The sequence below is a fragment of the Eubalaena glacialis genome, chromosome 8, assembly GCF_028564815.1.
Source record: "Eubalaena glacialis isolate mEubGla1 chromosome 8, mEubGla1.1.hap2.+ XY, whole genome shotgun sequence".
Classification (NCBI taxonomy): Eukaryota; Metazoa; Chordata; class Mammalia; order Artiodactyla; family Balaenidae; genus Eubalaena; species Eubalaena glacialis.
The window spans coordinates 124,727,464-124,749,843 of NC_083723.1; the positions used below are offsets into that span (position 1 = coordinate 124,727,464).

Sequence of the window (22,380 nt, forward strand, 5' to 3'; positions counted from 1 at the left end):
GTCAAGGGCATCATGCGAGATGAGATTAGAAAGGTGACTTGGGAACAGATCATGGAGGACCCTGAATGCCAACTTGAGGGTTTGGATCAAATTCCATAACAATAAGGGGTCATTGAAGGTTGTGGGGAAGGGAGACTGACATGATGTACAAACTTTCTGGGTTTTGCCATGTTGCTTCTCCTAGCAGCATAATTCACCCCAAGATGTCTTGGATGGGCAAAACATGGAGATAGGCTGGCTGGCAGGAAGCTATGGAGTAGTTTAGCAAGAGTGACAGTAGGAGAAAAAGCAGGGTCACAGACACAAGGGAAGTGGAGGGATTGAATGAACGGCACAGGAGGGGAGCAAGAAGAGCGGGAGGGGATGGAGGACCAGTTTTCCAGTCGGAATCTTTGCCATGGGTGGAGGCAGAAGCAGCAGAGTTGATCTGAATAAGGTCAGAGCTTTAGGTGATTTCCTTACCAATCTTGTGGTTTTATGTCTGTTATCAATTCAGCACACTCCGGCCAATCAACTCCAGCTTGGACCATTTTCTCACACTATTGCCAAGACCTCTGGGAGGTCCTTTGAGTGCAGTGACAGGCTCTTCCTCTTAAAGGAAAATGCCAGCTACTTTCAAAGGAACGGGCCCTACTTTTTGGGTACTCCTTTCTCTATTTGCATCCTCATGGCAACAGAGAACACACAGATCGCTCCTACCCACAGCTCTGCAAATTAAGATTCACAGAGCTGCTAGGTGGGCAGTTTTTCAAGACAGCCTTTCGTTTTTGTGTTCTTTTTCCTTCTTGGCCCAGCACGACTAGTTAAATGCAGGAAATTAAGATCACATTGTCCGAGTGTGCCCTGACTAAATTCCATTAGATTGACAATCTCTATAAGTCCTGATTATTTTGTTTTTAAGTTGTCTTCATATGCATAAAACTGCATCGTAACCAGCATCAAAAGATGTTTATTAAAAGTTCATTTGAGAGTGATGCTGGGTTATGCAGCCCTCAGGAGAGTAGGAAACAGTCACAACAACTGCCACGGAAGTGATGCTGAATTCTATACAGGAAGCATTCCGGTTCCCCTGTTTCTGCCTTTTTGGGGGTGGGGGAGGGGAGTAGGAGGCTATTGTTGGGTAGAAGCACGATAAAGAGTTGCTCATTCCTGCCACAGAAAGCCAACTATTGATAAAACATTCCTCTCATTACAAGGAGACTGTAGAATTTTGCTAAGTATGTTGGAGGGAGCAAACCTTAGCAATATAATTAATAGAGACTGTACTTGAAGTGCTTCTTACAGAATGGGAGGTTTATTTCTCTGTTGGTGTTTTGGCCTTTGTCAAAAGGGATGCCATCAGTCTCTGATCTATAGGAATTTATGATCTAAGAAGAATAACACAGAAGAATGGGTTGTAATATAAAGAAAAAACAGCAAAAACACGAACACAGAAATTATACATAACCTTTGCTTTTATTTGCTTTTGATGATGACAGCAAATAAAAGCAAGGGTCATGTATAATTGAGAAGCTTAAAAATTGCTGGATGACTTTCATTTATTCAATAACCATTCACTGGGTGGCTACAAAATGCCAGAAGTGTCCGATGAACTAGAGACATAAAATTATACGAGACATAGTTCTACTCTCAGAGAGCTCCTGGTGTACCAAGGGCTATGGAAGCGTAACCATTATGATGCCATCAGATAAGTGAAAATGTGGAAAGATGTAGGAGGCTCTCTGGGAGCCCAGAGGAGAGAGCGATTACTCTTTCTGGAAGTTGAGGGAAAACTTCAGAGAGGGGGCAGATCTCCACCTGGGTCAGCAAGGATGAATTATTTTATTTATTTATTTATATATATATTTGGCCACACCGCCCGGCATGGGGGATCTTAGTTTCCCGACCAGGGATCGAACCCGTGCCCCCTGCAGTGGAAGCACAGAGTCTGGAATGCACTGGACTGCCAGGAAGTCCCTAAGATGAGATATTTAAATGACAATTCCAAGCAGAGGCTAGAGGAGTGAAAAGGCATAGAATCAGTTAGAATATATGGTTTAATTAGGAAAATAACGAGTGAGGCAGAAACTATTTGTTGTCATTCCCCTTATTGCTCATTAAATCCCATTCCCATCAGGCATTGGTACCATATGCTTCTGAGGACTTGAGGCCCCTCTCCAGCCCAAGAGTATGGTCTTTAATAGTCTAAACCAATCACAGTCTATCAGTTCCCCTTACCAATGACTGTTTTTGGCATAGGCTGGTGTTATGAGTTGAACTGTCTCCCAAAAAGACATGTTGGAATCCTCACCCTGGTACCTGTAAATGTGATCATATTTGGAAACAAGGCCTTTGCAGATGGAATCGTGGTAAGATGACGTCATTAGGGTGGGCCTTAATCCAATATGACTGGTCTTTATAAGAAAAGACCACCATCTCATGATGCAGAAACACACAGGGAGAACACCCCGTCATGAAGAGGCAGAGGCTGGAGAGATGCATCTATAAACCAAGGAACACCAGGGATTTCTGCCTTTCCTCCCAGAGTCTTTCGAGAGGGCTGGTCCTGCTGACATCTTTTTTTTTTTTGGCTGCGTTGGGTCTTCGTTGCTGCGCGCGGGCTTTCTCTAGTTGTGGTGAGCGGGAGCTACTCTTCGTTGCTGTGTGCGGGCCTCTCACTGCAGTGGCTTCTCCTGTTGCAGAGCACGGGCTCTAGGCACGGGGGCTTCAGTAGCTGTGGCGTGCAAGCTCAGTAGTTGTGGCACACGGGCTTAGTTGCTCTGCGGCATGTGGAATCTTCCTGGACCAAGGCTCAAACCCGTGTCCCCTGCATTGGCAGGCACATTCTTAACCACTGTGCCACCAGGGAAGCCCCCTGCTGACATCTTGATTTTGACCTTCTACCCTACTGTGAGATAATAAATGTGTGTTGTTTTAGGCTGCCCAGTTTGTGGTACTGTGTTACAGCAGCCCTGGGAAACTCATGGAGCTGGATAACGAAATGAGAGAAAGCAGCTAGGGACTTCCAGGGACACCTTCCTCCCTCTCCTTCTTAGAAAAGAACCAAGATGGGGCATTTCTCCATCTGTCTTTGCCCATTACAGTTACGGTGGATGGAGTGGCTGTACCCATTTCACAACAGCAAGGGGATCTGTCTGAGCACCAAGGCCAATCTGCAGAGTCTGGTAGAACAGAATGTACAGGCCCACAGTGATGTCATGGAATGGTTGAATTATCCTGGGATTTCTGGATTTTCTATTACATGAAATAATAAAATTTGCTACTTCCTGTGCCATCTTAAGGGAAAACACCTTAACTCATACATCAAGGGTTAGTGGTGTCTAGAGGAAATAATTGAATTCAGGAAGTCTTTTGTTTACTACCAGCTACTGGCCATGGTCACCATTTCCAATAAGTCCTATGCAAAAGGGACACTCCCCGAAAAGTCACATCCTTTATTACGAGCCAGTTCCAAATTCCATTAAGGCTTCTTCCCTGGTGAAGGGGATGGGCCCATATATGAGTCTTGAGGTCCTCCCGACCTTTGCATATGTTTCCCATCCCAGAAACACTCTCCCACCCCACCCTCTCCACCATCAAGCTATTCTCCACCCACCTTCTGGCTTTCAGCTTAGACACCCTTGCTTTGAGAAGATTTCATTGACTCCCAAGACAGGTTTAGGTGCCCTGTTAATGGCTTTCTGGGCACCCTGGACTTGCGCCATCTTGGATTACACTGTATTGCAACTGCCTGTTTACTGCTGCTATCTCTCACTAGACTCTAAAGTCTTGGGGGCAGAGACTGTAAATGTCCCACTTACTGTTTCATGCCCAATCTAATACAAGGGCTGTCTCATAGTAGGCACTTGATAAATATGTATTAAGCGAATGAAAGACGTGGCAGTGCTGACAGTCTGCAGTCTAGAGTTTACAACATTCTGATGAGGGCCATGGAAAAGTGGGGTTGGGCAGGGCTTTGGCAAAATACAAAGGAGTGAGCCTTTGCCCCCGGCCTCTGGGTCCTATACTGGGATTCCTCCACACTCCTGACCTTTCCTTTTCCTCCCACATTCTACTTTTCTTTCTAGTTCCTTTCAAAAATTTCTAGATCTGGCTCTTATTTGAGCTGAATAGGTTAAAAAAAAAAAAAAGGAATGATCATGGGTTACCTAGCATGACCAACTAATCTACTACTTTTCCTAGGGAAAAAGCAGTTTAAAAGTGCTTTCAAGGGACTTAAAAGCTGCTGGTCCAGTGGTAGGACTCCACACTTCCTCTGCAGGGGACATGGGTTCCATCCCTGGTCGGGGGAACTAAGATCCCACAAGCCGTTCGGCAAGACCCTCCAAAAAAAAAACACAACAAAAAAAAATGATGTGCTTTTAATACCAGTTAAACTACATGGAACTATGTCTCCAGAAAGCTCCTAAAAAATAATGTCAGGAATTTATTATAGGGAGGGAGGAGGAAGGAAGTGGGACTTTCAATACCTTCATAACATAGTCGGTAGGTGGTTGCCTACTTTGGTCCCAGGGTTCCAGTAAGAACTTTTGGACATCATCCCATCTTTGATACTTGAAAACATTTTCCATAATGATCTTGGTGTAGTGTTAACCCAATCGGAGGTCATTCATTCCTAAAGGCTGACCATGCGTTTGTTTTATAGGTTTTTCTTCTGTAGAGGAAGGCATGCAGTGTTCTGGTAGGTGTAAGAATTCTAACGGCAATTTTTTTCTTTATTCATTCAAAAAACATTTGGGTGCCTCCCATGAATGCACCAAATACTGTGCTAAGCATCCGGTGATCAATGGTAAGATATTCAGGAGCCCTATCCTAGCGGAGTTTATATTCCCATGGGAGGACAGACTACAAATAAAAATATAAATATGTTCCAAATGTTGTGAATGAAAGCAATAGACTGTTGAGATACAGAGTAAGGTGCAGGGAGGGCACCCAGTGGGTGATCACAGACAACTAATGTAAGAAGGTGACATTTGAGCGGAGACTTAAAGGATGAGAAGGAGTCAGCCTTCGGAAAGGGGGTCACGTTCACCGTAAGTCAGTTAAAAATAGCCCGCAGTCTCTCCAGCTGCAAGGTTGGATGTATGGGCAACGAGGCTCCGCCGCCAGCACTAAAGATGGCGGACAGGGGGCGGGGCGGGCGTGCCCGCGCCGTGATTGGTCAGTCAGGAGAGGCGTCACGTGGGCGGCGGCGAGCATCCGGGCTCCCGGCAGAGGCGCTGCGGAGGCTCCCGGGAGCGGGCGGCGCGGCGTGAGCGCGGCAAGCGGACAGCGGCGGGGCCTCCCGGGCAGCCAGCGTGGACCGAGAGCCGCGCGTGCCGAGCATGGCGGGCTCCCTGCCTCCCTGCGTGGTGGACTGCGGCACCGGGTAAGAGCCGCGGGCGCCCACCCCGCTCCCTCGCGGCCCCGCTCCAGCCCCGGCGCCGAGCACCTGCCCGCGGCCCGCCCCCTCTCTCACCTGGAGGCGCCCCGCCCGGGGCCCGGGTCTCGGCCGACAGCTGGGCAGGTTCGGGCGGCCGGCCCGTCTCCGCGCCCCGCTCCTCTCCTCCACGCCCGCGAGGGCCACGCGCGGAGCTCGCTCCCCTTGATGCGAAGAGGACCGAGGGGAGGAGTCGGGCCGGCTCGCCTCGCCTCCCACCTCCTCTCTCCGCGCTCGGCCGGGGCCTCCCGGGATGCCAGCTTTCGGGCAGGCAGACCCCGCTGCCGTCACTTGCCTTCTGCCTGCCTGACGGTGCCCCTGCCTTCTCACGTTCTTAAAAGGGGCCCTCGTTTTGGGTTCCCAAACGCATGCCATTTCTCCTTGCTGAGGATTCTCACTTACTTGTGGAGGTTTTTATATTCATCTACCAAGTTGACACCTTTTTTTTGCAGCCCACTCTGCTCTCTTCCAGGAGTGAATGGTTCTCTCGGTCTAAGCTCTTGCTTTAGTTTGCGTAGAGTTGCCTTTTCACTTAAAAAAAAAAAAAAAAAAAGACTCCATTTTGAAAAACAAAGTCTAAATTTGGGAAAGCCTGTTTGTGGTATAGTTTTTATTTCGCATTACTTTTGGGGTGTGATTGCTTCTTTTGATGTTGTTGAGATATGCAAAAGAGGCCTTAGGAAATGTCCTGCACTTTCTTTCAGTGGCCCCCGCTTCGCTGGTTTTAGGAAGGTGCTCACTGAATCCGTCTAGCTGGTGGTTTAGAAATTCAAGCTTGCCTGCTAAATTTAGCGTCTTCAAGATCTTTCAAGATGGGGTTTTAATCATTTCTTCCACAAAATATTCCGTGGTATGTTCACCTTAGCCTTGATTCTTTTCTGTAGAGAAATGCACTTGGTTTAGTTTCCTTGACAACCTTGTAGGGGTGTCTTCTTTAATTTGCTTCAGTCCGTCTCCTACGGATCGTTCTTTTCTTTTGCTGCTGAAGCCACCGGTAGTGGTTACAGGCTGGAAAAAACTGCCTCTCTGCTTGTACTAATTTTCCTTTTTGAAATACACATTGTACCAGAAGTTCCGGGGCTCTTTATTTTAGAAGTTGTTTTGCTACCCAAAACCCAAGCCCAAACCAGTATTGATATTCACCCCCTGCCCAGTTGTTGGCTTCCTTATTCAACCCCTCCTCCCAGGAACTGGTGTTCACCCCACACCCACCTGAGGTCTGTTTGTGTCAAGAGTGCAGGCAGCAGGTAAAAGAATTTTTCCTTCTCACATTTGCACGTGAGATTTTTTGTTTTTGTGGTTTTAGTCTTGTAAAGCTATTGAAATACAAAGCATTTCTTGGCAGAAGCAATAAAAATGTGCCCGCAGGGTTTGTCATACCTCTACTAATAGTAAGCTGGGGACCTTCCTCATCATTCTTGCTGTAAATATCTAAAATGTGCTGCTCAGTTTTGACGTTTTGAGGTAGGTGGTATCTCACTTGGAGATGTAACTTCAGAATATCTTTGTTTTATGGCCCAGTTATGTTATTGTCTTCAGGCTGTCGTAGGCTTTGGTGTCAGGACTTAGAAACAGTGGCCGGGAATCTTCCCAGTGGGTTTCACATGGACATGTTCTGTTGTGGAAACAACGGTGGTTAATTATAAATTTCCAGTGTCCAGTGTGTGGCCAGATGGAGCAGCCTGGAAGAGCCTAAATTTATTTAAGCATGTTAGTAGCTCTTATATTTCCCATAGAGCTAAGTGGTTTTTGGATTGACTTTTACCTCAAAATACAATAAAAAGGGGTAAAATGCAGATTAAAAATAACTGGGACCAAGGAAAAGAATGGGCCTGGGGCGTCACCCTAAACTGTAGACCAGTGGTGCAGCCGGCCGGCCTCACATTTGGCCTTAGTCTTCCTGTCTGACAAAATTATAAGAGGGTCATCATCAGTTATGTAATTCCAGTCATCGGGAAGGAAGAGAAATACCTGTTTCTCAGGTGAAAAAACTTTTCCTAGTACTAAATTCTAACAGAAAAATTCACACTGAATTATACATAGTGGACATTAATGATTGAGTAGACAGTGTACTAAATAGTATTTTTTAATTGCAAATGAATTTCATCCTGGGAGCCTGGCTTCCTCGAATGAGCCCTGAGACCAGCTCAGTGAGCACAGGCGAGCTGGGAGCCACGATAATATGGACCACGGCTCTGCTTGCTCCAGAGATGAAGCTTCATTTACTTAAGTGAATTACTAGGCTGCTTAGTGTTCAGAGAATATCCCACAAATCCTAGTGTTACTTCTCTTAACTGAACTTTTCGTATTTTTGACGATTTTTATATTTTTAAACTTACTTTGAAAAATGTCAGATCTACTGAAAAGCTGCAATAAGAGTACCGAAAAACCTGCTATATATTCTCCATCCAGTTTACCAACTATTAACATTTGCTTTATTGTTCTCTATATACTATACACATTATCATTTTTCTGAACTGTTTGTAAGTCGCAGACGTCGTGCTGTTTTATACCAAGATTCTTCAGTGTATCCTTTATGAAAACAAAGACCTTCTCTCATATAGTCACAGGCCAGTGATCAAAATCAGAAAATTTAACGTTTATGCAGTAGAGTTGTCTACTAAGTCTGGATCCCATGAATGGTCCCATTATGTCTCTGGACGCTCAGCTCTCTGCCCTCATCCGGCACCGTACACTGTGTTTGCCTGTCATCATGTCTTTTTAGTCTCATTTCACTGGACCAGTTCCTTAGCCTTTTTCTGTCTTTCAGGACAGCGACATTTTTGACAGTCAGTTATGGATAATGTTCCTCAATTTAGGCTTGTCTGGTGTTTCTTTATGACAGATACAGGGTGTATATTTTTGTCAGGAGTACCACAGAAGTGATGTCAAAGCTTTTCAGTGCATCACATCAGAAGGCTTTTCCCCTCCAGCTTTATTGAGATGTACTTGACACACAACATTGCATAAGTTTAAGGTTACAACATATTGATTTGGTACATTTATATATTGCAAAATGATTATCACATTATGATACACCTCCATCCCGTCACATAATTACCTTTTTTTTTTTTTTTTTTTGTGGGGAGAATATTTAAGATCCACTTGTCTTGGCAGCTTTCAAGTATAAAACAGTATTATGAACTATAATCACTGTGTTGCCCGTTAGCTCCCCAGAACTTACTCATCCTATCAGAAGCCTGAAGATAGTTGATGGTGTTCATTTGGATTATTCGGATACGGTGGTGTCGACTAGATTTCTCCATTGGACGGTTACTGTTTTCCCCTTTGTAATTAATGTCATTTGTGGAGAGATATTATGAGATTATGCAAATACCCTGTTCTTCCTTAAACTTTCACCCATTAGTTTTAGTATCCATTGGTGGTGACTCTTGTTCTAATGGATTATTACAGTGATGGTTGCAATATTGTGGGTTTTTTTTAAAACTCCAGTATTTTCTACATTTATTAGTTAACATTTTACTATAAGGATGCACTTTTCTGTGGCTCCCATTTATTTATTTATCGTCTGTATGGGTTATTATCTGTTCAAAAAGTTATTTATGTCATTCTTACTATATTCAATGGATTATTATTTCTTATTGCCATTATTTGTTTTGATGCTTAAATTGTCCAGATGTGGCCAGCAGAAGCCCATTCGGGCTGTTTCTGGAGTTCTTTAGACATGTCCCCATCATTTTTTGAGCATTTTGTTATTATCAAAAGACTGCAGCGTAGCCAGTGCAGTGCATTTGTCTTTTTGCATTTTTTGCTGGAGCATCTCTGAGATAGGTTTCTAGAAATGGGATTTCTGGGTCAGAGGGTAAGTGCATGTGTAATTTTGCTAGACAGTGTCAAATCCCACTCAGTAGTGTGTGTCTTCACCAGCAATGTGTGAGAGTGCCTACGGCTTCTTACAGACTCACCAGCAGAGTAATTGCCAAATTAAAATTTTTTTTACCAATTTAGAAGGTAGGAAATGATATCTTATTGTAGTTTTAATTTGAATTTCTTATATTATTATGTGGGAAGATGAGCATCTTTTCATATGGTTAAGAGGCATTTGCGTTTTTGTTTTCTGTCTCTTCATTTCTCTAGCCAGTTTTTTTGTGGGTTTTTAGTCTTTTGCTTCTTTATTTTCAGAAGCTCTTTATGGATTGGGGTGTGGTGAGGGTCCCACAGACCACCCGCAGGTTCATTGATTTGCTAGGAACAAGCACAGGATGATAGTGAAAGGGTAAAAGCAAGAACAGCCAAGGAAAAAGGCACATGGGGCAGAGTCTGGAGGAAACCAGGAGCAAGCATCCGGAATCCTTTCTCAGTGGAGTCACGCAGATGTGCTTAATCACAGCCAGTTGTGACACACGTGTGAAACGTTGTTTACCGGGGAAGCTTGTTAGAGACTCAGTGCCCAGAGTTTTTATTGGGGGCTGGTCATGGCACCTCCTGCCTAGCACAAACCAGAATTCCAGAGTCCCAGAAGGAAAGCAGGTGTTCAGCATAAACTGTATTTGTGTTAATTTTATAATCTGCTACTTTACAAAATGCTCTTATTGTTTGTATGAATTTTTCTCTTGATCTTTAGGGTTTTCCAGATACAGAATTTTGTCATTGGCAAATAGAGATTGTTTTCCCTCTTCCTTTCCGTTTTTAGGAGCTCTAATTGCCTTTTTTTTTTCTTTATTTTGACATATTGCAGTGGCCATTGCCTCCAAATAATGTTAAATAGGAGTGGAGTTAGTGGGCATTATCCTTTTGTTCCTTACTTTAGTGGAATAGTTTCTGGTGTTTCTAAAATAAGTAAGATGCTGGCTTTTGGGCTGCTGTGTGTATGTACATACTTACACACGTATACAAATATATGTCAAGAAAGTTATACAAATATGTTAAGAAAGTACCTGTCAACTGCTATATTTTGGAATGTTACAACATGAATGAGTGTTGCTTGTTGTATGATTTCTTTATAATAGGTGGAACGTGTGGTTTTCTTCCTTAGCCAGTTAATATGGTGGATTTCCTAATATTGAACCACTCTTGCATTCTGTAATAATCCCCACTTGATCATGCTGCATTATTTTTTGATGTGTAGGTAGATTCTGTTAATATTTTATTTAGATTTTCATGTCAGTATTAGTATGAATTATAGTTTAGTTTTCTGGTGCATTCTTTGTCAGATTTCGGGGTCAGTGTTACACTCTCTTCATAAAACAAATTAGGAAGTTTTCTTTCTTTTTCTGTGCTCTGGAATAGTTTAAGTGGTTTTGGGACTATCTGAGTTTTAAGGTCTTGGTAGAATTCCCCAGTGAAGCTGTCTGAGCTTAGTGCTTTCTTGAGAGGAGAGTCCTGCTGTTCTTTACATTTCCTCTAAGGCTGGTTAGACTTCCCACCTCGAGTGGAGTCAATTTTGGTGTGTTGTATTTGTCTAAAGAAAAATTCTCTTTCATCTAGATTTTTCAAATTTATGGATGTAGTAGTCTCATGATTTTTAAAACTCTTTGTTTTTATGGCTATTTTTCCCTTTGTTGCTCACATTTATTTTGTTTTCATCCTTTTTTCTTCATGGCTTACCTAATGATGTGCCTATTTTGTGGATCTTTTTTTTTTTTTAAAGATAAGCCTTGGGGCTTACTTATTAGTTCTGTTATTTTTCTGTTTTTTGACTTATTTCTACTTTTATCTTTATTTCTTTCTTCTGCCTTCCTTTTTTTTGTTTGTTTTTGAGTTGGATATTAAATTCATTTTAATTTTCCCTTTATATTGAAAAAGTATTTAATTTTGGCTGTTATGTCTTTAACTATATGTATCCCTTACGTACAGGGATTTGGGTATAGTTTCTCATTATCGTTTTCAAGACATTTCTGTATTTTTCTTTTGTATTTCCCTCTTAACTCAATATTTCTATACTAGTATGTTTTAAAATTTTCAGGTAAAAGGGCCTTTTTGTTTTTTGATTTTGTTTTTAATTCTAGTTTTATTACATTATGGTCAGAGTGCTGTTTATATCCTGTTCTTTAGACTTCACTGTGTCTGAGATATGGTCAGTTTTGTGAGTGTTCTGTATGTACTTGGAAAGAGAAATATTCCCTATTTGTATGTGCAGAGTTCAGTGTATATCTATATGAGCTATCTTATTGATGATGTTATTTAGGTCTTCCAGTTTTTTTGTCCACTTACTCTTTGACTGAGAATGGTGTGTTAAGTGCTCCTATCACTATTGTGTTTCTTGTTTATTTCTTCTTGCTTTGTGAACGTTACTGCTGCCTTATTGAGTGCCTGCATATGTAGATTTGGCTTATTGATTTTGAACTTCACCAGGGGTGATATAGGTGGGTTGTTTGTTGGGAAATCTCCTGGTCTTATGGTCGTTGGCTCTTTCCTCCTGAGCTGGTCATTTTCCCCGGAGGATATACTTCTGATCATCTGCTTGGAGGGTGGGGTCTGGGTGCTTGTGTTGTGAGAGCTGAGTTGGGGGCAGAGAAGGGCGTGGGAGAGGGCCTTTGAGCCGTCAGCTTTTTTCTGTATTCAGTCAGGTAACCCCTTTCTTTTCAGAATGGTTCCTGGACTCGCCCAGGCCAGGTGACTTGGGAGTCCGAAGGCCCTTGGCTTTACACTCTCCAGAGTCAGCTTGCGGGAACGCGGGGGTCAGGGAAGGGTGGTCACCCCGAGGTGTGGGGCGGGAGGGGGCAGTATCACCTCAGCTTCGTGTTTTGGGCCCTTCAGTCCTGGTTCCATAGGTGCCTGTGCAGCCACCCATTCCGGGGCTTTTCAGGGTCCGGGGTGTGTTGGGCTGGTTCTCAGCTTTGCCCACTGCTGGATTTTGTACACCTCCAAAGCCACTTACTACTGATCCTCTGCTATCCAGGGCCAGAATTTTGCTGTTACCTCCTCTTCTTTTCTCCCTATTGTTGTGGTTTGTATATCTTAAAAAAATCATTTTGCTTCGGTTTTAGTGGGGCTTCGGGACAGAGTGAGATTAGATCACGTTTAGTCCACCGTTTTACCCTGGAAGTCAGAGTTCACTTGATAATGCGCCAAACCCACAAAGAGGCCACACATCATGATCTTATATTTACTAGCCATAGGGCAAAGAATGCTGCTGTAGAAGAAGAAATGGACAGGTATATAGGGTAATGTAAAATTTACAAATCAAATAGAGAAAAAGAAAAAAAAGGATATTGGATTTAGATAAAATAATTAATAAATTGGAACTTACATGTTTAACTGTGTCCTATAAACAGAGACTACCCCTTTCTGTATGACAGACAACCCAAGAAACGTTTGAAGAACTTCATCATATGTTAATATACAGTGTACAGTGTGGGGAGTGTATATTATTGAGAACTCTATCATTAGGATCTGGGAGCAATTTTAGTTTTATCAAAATCATATTCTGAGTCAGTGTAGTCACTTTTTTAAAAACTGAAAACATCTTAGGAGGGGGTAGAGCTATTCTGGTTGAAGTTGGGCGTTTGAGACTGGACCTTATAAGAGGTCTCAGTCAAAAAAACCTCCCTGCAGGATACAGTTTCAAAAATACTGTTTTAAAATGTGACATTTCCACTTTCAAACATAAATTAATCGAGCTTACATTGTCACCTTCTGCTCTAGACACATGGTTGTAGGCGGGATATATATAAGTATGTTGAGTTGACGGTAGTCAGATTAAACCTCCTCACTGCAGGCAGTTACTGCTGTGGGCAGAGGGGCCTTTAACAAGAGGAGCGAAAGAAGTTTTGCACAAGGACCTTTTAAAATGTTTGGGGCAAATAAGGATATACTTTATTTACAGAAAGAGACATTGGAGGATACATGAGAACAGGATGGAAGGCGAAATGGGGTAGATGGGTGTAGGAGTGAGAGTGAGACTTTTTATAGGTACCTTTTTAGAGTGTTTGGAAGTTTGAACTATGAGAACATATTTGGTTAACAGGCAGAGTTGTAACTCTTGGTCTTGCTTTATGCAGCTATTGATCTGTTTCCGTGTCTTCTGTCTGTCCTGATTTCCGTATGAGAAAAGGTCTCAGGTCAGGGGATGTGTGGAAGGTGGCACTGAGTTTGAGAATATGGCTGGCAGTCTGTAAGCTTAGTTTATGTATTTTTGAGAATGATGCTTGCCCCCACCATGCTGGCTGTCCTTTGGGAAGATGGTGTTCAAATAAACAAACAAAAAACCAAAGCCTTTTAATGTAAAAGTTGTTGATCTTAATTCCTTATGTACACATGTTTGGGAAAATCTGATTGATGTGTCTCTTCATGTATCAGGTATATTAGATGTACACAGAACTGGAAGAGAAACAATACAAAATTTTAGTGTAGGGAGAGACTTTCAAGGTAGAAACTGCAAAGGGAATTATTCAGGAAAATAACTGGTAGATTTGATCACCTAAATTGTTTAAAGAATTATATTTCAGAAAATGTATAACTGAAGGTAAACAACAAACTCAGAAAAATTAGTAATATATATGAGCAAGCATTAATATCCTCAGTATGTAAGAGTTTACAAAATTGATAAGATCCAAAAGTCTAGTAGAAAAATTATCAAGGATAATTCATGGAAGAAATACAGATCATGACTATACATCAAATAACATTCAGTAGTAAAATAAAATTATTGACTGTGAGATCCTTTTACTTTTTGAATTAGGAGCTATTTTCCAGAAATGGTAATGTTTAACATTGAAGTAGGGATTGTTATTACTCACCTTGTACCAATGAAGCAACTAAAGTAGGAGGGATTAAAGTCACAGAGCTAGTGCTGCGCTTTGAACCCAGCACTGTGGGCCCCATTAACTCCCTCACAGTATGAAAATATACTGTTTTGCAACTATTTTTACTGTGAACTTCCCTCTGAGAACTGCTTTTGCTGCATCCCATAGATTGTGTAGGATTGTGTTTTTACTGGCATTTGTCTCAAGGTATCTTGTAATTTTCTCTTCGGTTTCATTGTTGACTCATTGGTTTTTTAGCACAACTGTTTTCAAATTATATCTATATATGGTCAGTAACATAAGTCTGCTTCATTTTTGTTGGTTGTGTAGCATTTTATTGAATGATTGCAATGTAGTTTATTTAATTTATCCTCTATTTATGGCATTTGAGTGTTTCCAGTTTTTTCGTTGTTTTGCTGTTATAATGCTGTAGAGAACATTTTTTGTGCATATCTTTTCATACATGTAAAAGTGCTTCTGTGGGGTAAATAACTAGAAATGTGTTATTTGGGCAGTAGGGTGTATGCATTTAAAACTATTTGGATAATATGGTATATGCATTTACAGTGTTGATAGGTAATGTGAAACTTCTCTTTATAATGACACTTCAGCCTTTTAATAACACCCATGTATAATTTACTACCACCTTCTTCAGTATTGGCCCAGATTTTGAATGGTTTTGCATTAAATTTATAGGTGAATTTAGTGATATGTGATGTTTCTTTTAAAACTCTTGAGTCATCCTGTATGGATAAGGTGTGTCTTTGTTTGTCTCCTTGTATATGGAGAGTTCTTCACATCATATGGTTTATTCTCAAGGGTAATATTTTTCTGTGTTGTTGCCATTGTGACTGGGATCTTTTCATCCAGTGTATAGTCTCACTTGTTACTGGTAGGAAAGTTGCTGATTTTTGTCTCTTCATTGAGTAACTGGCCATCTTGCTGAATTCCCTATTGCTTTTTGGTTTTCACTTAATTTCCTTTGATATTCCAGGTCTGTAATTATGATTTACAAATAAATTTTGCCTCCTCTTTCCCAGTGCTATTCCTTTTATTTAGTTCTTTGTGATTTGTATTATCTGGTTCTTCCAAAACAATGTTAAATGAGAGTTATGGTGGTGGGTCTCCTTTGCTTCATTCTGTCTTCAATAGGAATGCTTCTAGTTTTTCACTGTCTTTTGGTTTGAGAGATTTTTTTCCCCCCCTATTATCTCTTCCTAAGGATTAACTATTTCTGTTTTGAGCCTTTTTTTTTTTTTTTCCTACTACTAGATTTTTTTCATCACGCCTTAATTACATAAATAGTTTGCATTGAAAAGCATTTCCTACATTTTTTTTTCCATAGAATACTTAAACACACAGTATTCTAAATAAGACAGACTTGGTACATCTGAGTCCTTTCTTCTGAGCCTCTAGCCAGTATTAAACTTCAACATTATAGGTACATTTTATCTGATAATGTGGTAGGTGTAGATGGTTTTGTTAGAACGTGAGCGTGAGGATGGGGAGCTTGCGTTACGTAAAAATTCACAGATGATCGCATGTGGTATAGTTTAGTCAGTGATTCCTGGGCTGGTTGATCATCAGAACCATGGCAGGGGAGGGGCAGGGGATGTTTAAAATATGGATGCCCAGGCTCCTTCTCTGTGATTCTGGGACAGGCCCTGGGAATGTGTATTTTCAGAAGCTTCCCAGGTGATCTGATCAGTCAGGGTTGTTACATTCTTTCTTGATGCCTACCCAGATGATCTTAAACTCACCTGCCGATAATGTGGGCCATGCTACCGTGAAAAACTCAATCTGAAATCATGTTTCTAACAGGTGACCATTTTAAAAAAAGTATAATTCACATCATTTATTGTACGGCTTTCATTTATTTATTTTTACATTACATTTTTCTTTTTTTTAAATTGAAGTATAGTTGATTTACAATGTTGTGTTAGTTTCTGGTGTATGGCAAAGTGATTCAGTTATACATGTATATATTCTTTTTCATTATAGGTTATTACAAGATATTGAATATAGTTCTCTGTGCTATACGGTAGGACCTTGTTGTTTATTTGCTTTATATATAGTAGTTTGTATCTGCTAATCCCAAACTCCTAATTTCTCCCTCCCCCCTCTTTCCCCTTTGGTCATCATAAGTTTGTTTTCTGTGTTTGTGAGTCTAACAGGTGAACATTTTGGGGAACATTTTGAGGACAAGGGCCGTGTTTCCCCTCCTCTCTCTCTCTCAGTGTCCTCATATATGCCTGCTACATAATTTCTAGCTAGTAAACTGGTTGGAATGTTTCTTTGTTTGCATAAATGGTGTCTTGAACACTTTACCTGTTTAAGAGTTGTGTTGTACTTGTTGATTTCTTTTTGGTTGTGTTCTTTGTATAGTTGCACCATTGTAAGATCATCTCTAATGGGGTGTGCCAATCTAGCACTGGGTTGTCCTCCTAGGAGAGAATTTTAGGAGGAACACTTGTTAGTTATATTTACAGTGTTCTGTTTAATAGGGTCTTGTTGAAGTTCTATATGAACCTGTATTGATGAAGATTTTGTTAAAATTTAAAATTTGAATGTCTCTTAAAAAATATTGTTACATGTTTCTTACGTTGTGATTATTCAAAGTGAGAAAACCTCAAGTGTATTTGATGCTATATAAAAAATAGCACAGGAAGATTCAAAGACATTAAATTACCATAAAGTGATCTGAGTCATTTGTGCTTTTGCCAGTGGTTTTAATGGTTTCAGTTTTGCTAGCAAAGGAAGGGAAGACCTCATAGTTAGCTGTTAGTACCTACAAATATTAATATAGTTTCATGTTAGTTTGCCTCAGTCATGAAGATCATTGTTTGCCAAATGTTACTGCTGCAAGGTACTCATGTGATTCTGTGACAGAAAGCCTCCCTTCTGTGAAGACTTGCTGTCTCAGAACGGTGTGACTTCAGAATCTGAACACTCTAGCAACTGTTGTCAAGTGGCATGTGGTAGTGGCATCATCAGTATATAGTTGAATTTTAGAGCTGTGGGCCTGAAAAGGGCCCCATGCATTTCTGCAGCCTGACCTTTTGCTGCTGTGGGCCATTGTTTATGATTTCAGGGCACAGAACTTGGGATGGAGTTGAGCCATGGTTGTTGAAGGACACCTGGTACTTTTAGTTTCACTGCCAGTGCAGTTTATCTCCATCACTTCACAAATTAGTTTGTGGTGTTTAGAGTGGGCACGGCAGAAAGACTGAGTAATATGATTTTGGACACAGAACGTCCTGTTTTTTAAAAAAATTTTCAGGGACTTCCCTGGTGGCACAGTGGTTAAGAATCCGCCTGCCAGCGCAAGGGGTATGGGTTTGGTCCCTGGTCTGGGGAGATCCCACATGCCGCGGAGCAACTAAGCCCATGCGCCACAACTACTGAGCCTGCGCTCTAGAGCCTGTGAGCCACAGCTACTGAGCCCATGTGCCACAACTACTGAAGCCCACGCGCCTAGAGCCCATGCTCCGTGACAAGAGAAGCCACCACAGTGAGAAGTCTGCGTACCGCAGCGAAGAGTAGCCCCCGCTTGCCGCAACTAGAGAAAGCCCGCGTGAAAAAACGAAGACCCAACTCAGCCAAAAGTAAATAAATAAATAAATAAATAAATACATTAATTAATTAAAAATTTTTTTCCAAAAATTTAAATTAGGAAATATTTCAGACATACAGAAAAATAATAGTAAAAAATAACTGAAACATATAGCTAGCACTGTTGTAGTGCTCGTTCTATTTATTTTTTTAATATATTAACTCACTAATCCTAGGGGGTAGGTTGTATTATGATACTCCTTTTAACAGATGGAGAAACTGAGGTACAGATAGTTACACATTTGGCAAATAACAGAGCTGGGATTTGAACTCGGGCAGTCTGGTGCCAAAGTGCGTGGTCACAACCAATACAGTACACTCTGTTGCCTTTCAGAAATATCAAAAGTAATATAATGGACATGAATGATACTTAGCGCCTAATTTTAATAAATGTTAGAATTTTTCTATACAGTTGACCCTTGAACAACAGTGGGGCTAGGGGCACCGACCCCCTCGCCCCACAGTTGAAAATTCGTGTATAACGTTTGACTCTCTCAAGACAACGACTAATAGCCTACTGTTGACCTTACTGACAACATAAACAGTCGATTAACACATATTTTGTTGTATGTGTTATATACTATATTCTTAAAGTAAGTTAGAGAAAAGAAAATGTTGTTGAGAAAATACATTTACAGCACTGTACTGTATTTATTGGTGCCATAAGTTTACATCATCTGTTTACAAGATGAATCATCTGTCAGTACCTACATCAGTATTATACAAAACACTGTAGATGTTATATGTGTTACTAACACTAGACATCAAAAATGAAAAGAAAATGTGAAAAAGGAACTCATATTTATTTACAATGCATTTCAAGCATTAATAACGAAGAGGCAGCAGTATGATGGAAACCTAGTGTAATTGATACATCTGCTTCTCGGTAGCCCAGCCTATACACTGATGGATGAATCGTTATAGAATTTTTATGGCAAACAGTATTACAGTCATATTCATAATACAGTATTGGAAGCATTGTTGCATTTTAAACACCACCACTTACCTGTGATGATAGACTGCTCTGCAGGTTCTCCAATTACTGGAGAGAGAGAGAGAGAGAGGCATACTGTAATGTAACTCTTTGAAAGCAAAGTAAGAAAACGAACACATTATTAATTTTATTTATTTTATTTTTTCATTTTATTTTTTTATTGAAGTATATAGTTGATTCATTATTAATTTTATATTAAATATCACTTAACCTTGTGCCTGTGTAAGGATAGGCTATCCAGTTCAGTGTAAGTCTTGCACACGATCTTCTACACATATATTTTTGTATATTTATTGAAAAAAAATCCACACATAAGTGGGCCCGTGCAGTTCAAACGTGTGTTGTTCAGAGGGTCAGTGGTATTCATATTTGTTTCAAGTTTTTTCTTTTTTTTTTTTTTTGAAATAACCCTATTACACAAAACCAAGTGTGAGAGATTGTATCAGACAATGTCTTTGGTCTTTTCTTGTCCCATCAAATTGTTTTTCTGACTGTCAGCATCCCCCCTTTTCAAACACTGGTTCCTTCCCCAGCAGTTTGCCAGTGGTTGCCTTTTCTTACACCTGGTAAGAACTCATTCAGCAGATACTTATGGAGTGTCTGCCACAGCCAGGACTGTGCCAGGGTGGAGATAAAATCAAGAAGAAGGACCCTGTTCTGGTCATCCTGCAATTTATAACCTAACAGTGTGGGAGGGTGGGTTTCTTTAAGTACGAGGTGGGTGGTGTGGCTGGTGAGCGATGTGGCCCCTGTTAAAAGCACAGACTTAGGTACAGTGCAATGATTCTAGTGATTTCTGGCCTGCTTGTTAGCTTCTCTGGACTTCTTTAGCCTTGGGGCAGTCATTCACTTTGTTTATATTTGTTATTTGGGATTTACTTCCAGAAAAATGGTTCAGTTGAAGATGATCCGGAATTCTTAAAGTTCAGTATATATTGCCTTCCCTGGGCTCTGGGTTGGCTTCGACTCTCCTTTTGGGTCTGGCGAGCCCTGGAGTCGAGGACTTGTGGGTCCACTTGGTTTGTGTACTTGGGTAGAACTTGGGAGTGCCCTTAGATGGGTCTTGCCTTTTATAAACTCCTTGTTGGGCCTGACGGGTCTCAGGGCCTGGCCTTGCCCAAACTCTTGTGACACCAAGACCTTAGTTCCTCGGAGACTGAGCAGTAAGGCATGATTTAAGTGGACCCGACTTGCTTTTTCTGTCTCCCTAAACCTTATTTATTTAATGTGTGTTCAAAAATAGTAAAATTAGCATATGGTTAAAATACACTTAAAAATCATAAAATTAATTAATTAGAACTTGGAATGTATTAATCACATCAAAAAATTTAGTGTCAAGCATCTTGAAATAATTTGTAAAATGGTATGAATTAATAAAGTTGCTTTCAGCACTGCTAGGAAGTGTTTTTATTCCTTGGGAGCATTACTGTGGAATGATGGCTCCTTGTCTCGACCTGACCGCTTGGTACAGAGGGCCTGTTGAGAAGGTGGGCACTCAGGAGTCTTTCCAGGGTCACATTTCCAGCAGATGGTTCCGGGGGGTGGTCCCCGCCCCACTTTTTTTTTTTTATTTAATTTAGGAGATAAGCAAATGCTTTTGGAACAGATGGTAGTATTTTGGCATTCATTTTAGTTAAGACTTTTGGAATCCATCATAAAGAGTATCTTGACAGAAGATGGGCTCGTTCTGAAATGAGATGATAGAGAGCTGCTTCTGTCGGATACTCTCAGGACCTGGCAGTAGCTCTTCTAGACCTGTGCCATGACACTTTAAGAAAATTATGGAATTCCCTAACCCCCCCAAAAGTTCATGAAGTTTGGGAAGTAAGTACATTTTTTTGAGAGGCAGCTCTGGAATTAGAGCCTGCATATTTAGATTTGGGTTCTTTTTCTGTTCACTAGCGGTTTGGCTTTGGGCAGCTTAATTAACTTCTCAGTGCCTCAGTTTTCTCATCTGCAAAACAGGGATAATATTTACTTCCTTTGTAGGATTTTTGTAAAGATTAAAAGAATATAAAAGCACCTTAAAATTATTAGGGATACAAAATGTAATTCATGTGTTAATATATGAATTTTTCCAGTAGAAACAGGCATAATATTTTATGTTTTTGTAACTGCTTGCTTATCTGAAATTAGCGTTTGATTCTTAGTCATCACGAGGTTTTTTTTTTTTTTTCTTTAATTTCACGGGCATATTTTCAGTCTTGATATTTTAGGACTTGGAGAGCTTATAATAAAAGACATTAATGGGATATAGAGGAGAGTATTATTATCTAAACATGTGTTGATGACTTTGTGCTTTTAGGTATACCAAGCTTGGCTACGCAGGCAACACTGAGCCACAGTTCATTATTCCTTCATGTAAGTAATGCTCCACCCTCGGTTTATAAAGGATTGTGTTTCTTACAATTGTTCTAAACATTCTAATTCTGTTTTTCAAAGTATATGAATTTACTTGCTGTCTTCTTTTAGATGATTGTTCTGGTTACTGGGAAGTTATTTATGTTGGCATCTGGCTGCTGAGTATTGCTATCGGCCGTAGCTGTCACCTAACCCCCCCCAGCTTTCTAGTCCTTTGATTCTCTTCTGATACAGTCCTTTGTCACAGTCATTGGAGTTTTAGCTTGGGTGGTTGGCAGAGGCCTTCATTCAGTCATACACGTCTGAGCTGCTTACAAGAAGTATATGTGGTTCCTTAAGGTTAATTTGTAACTTTAAGTAAGTACAGTTTTATTAACTTAGCACTTTGGTGGACTATCTATTGTATTACACTATTCACTTTATTGAAAGTTTTTTTTTTTTTGTAAGGAGAGGCCTGTTTTATTATGTTCTGAAGTGTTCTGTTTTTGTTTAAGTGTTAGTCAGTAGAGCATAATAAGGGAAGAAACGTACACATTTTGGCCAGAGTGCATCCTGCCCACTCTTTTTTTTTTTTTAAACTTTACCTGCATTTCTTTTTTTTTTTTAAGATTGATTGATTGATTGATTGACTGCTATGTTGGGTCTTCGTTTCTGTGCGAGGGCTTTCTCTAGTTGTGGCAAGCGGGGGCCACTCTTCATCGCAGTGCGCGGGCCTCTCACTCTCATGGCCTCTCGTGTTGCGGAGCACAGTCTCCAGACGCGCAGGCTCAGTAGTTGTGGCTCACGGGCCCAGTTGCTCCGCGGCATGTGGGATCTTCCCAGACCAGGGCTCGAACCCGTGTCCCCTGCATTAGCAGGCAGATTCTCAACCGCTGCGCCACCAGGGAAGCCCCCTGCCCACTCTTTATTCACAGGAGACCCCAAGGTCAGGTTGGTTGTCCACAGGGTAGAATTCTTCTCTGAAACTGTTTAACTTCTGGGTTATTTTTTGGAGACCGTTTACCAAAGAGGCAGGTACGTCAGTCAAGAGTGAAGTGAAGTTCTGCCTCCTAAATGTAGCCCTGGTAAGATAAGTCATGATCTGAGAAATTGTAAGCTGTTAGGGGCTCAGGGACTTTGGAGAAGCAGGCTCTGACCACTGTGGCGCGTGAGCAGCCTGGCGGAGCAGTGGGGAAGGAGCTCAGTTACTAGTGTTTGTTCAAGGGAGACTAAAGCCTTTTTGGTGGATATGGGTATTCACATTGCTGGAAAGTGCACCCTGATTCCTTGAGAACATTTAGTTCACC

At 41.1% G+C, this 22,380-nt stretch overlaps 1 protein-coding gene across 4 annotated transcripts in view; it reads left to right on the forward strand.

The window, feature by feature from the left end:
- Positions 1 to 5,234: 5,234 nt before the first annotated feature.
- ACTR3B (actin related protein 3B) overlaps positions 5,235 to 22,380 on the forward strand; it is a 59,893-nt gene continuing 42,747 nt past the window's right edge. For 2 of the 4 annotated variants that reach the window (XM_061198204.1, XM_061198205.1), the window contains exons 1-2: positions 5,235 to 5,368; positions 21,039 to 21,094. In XM_061198204.1, the coding sequence (XP_061054187.1) occupies positions 5,325 to 5,368; positions 21,039 to 21,094 (100 nt within the window). In that variant the 5' untranslated portion in view covers positions 5,235 to 5,324. The remainder of the gene's footprint in view (positions 5,369 to 21,038; positions 21,095 to 22,380) is intronic. The other 2 variants (XM_061198210.1, XM_061198208.1) reach the window with 2 other exon arrangements.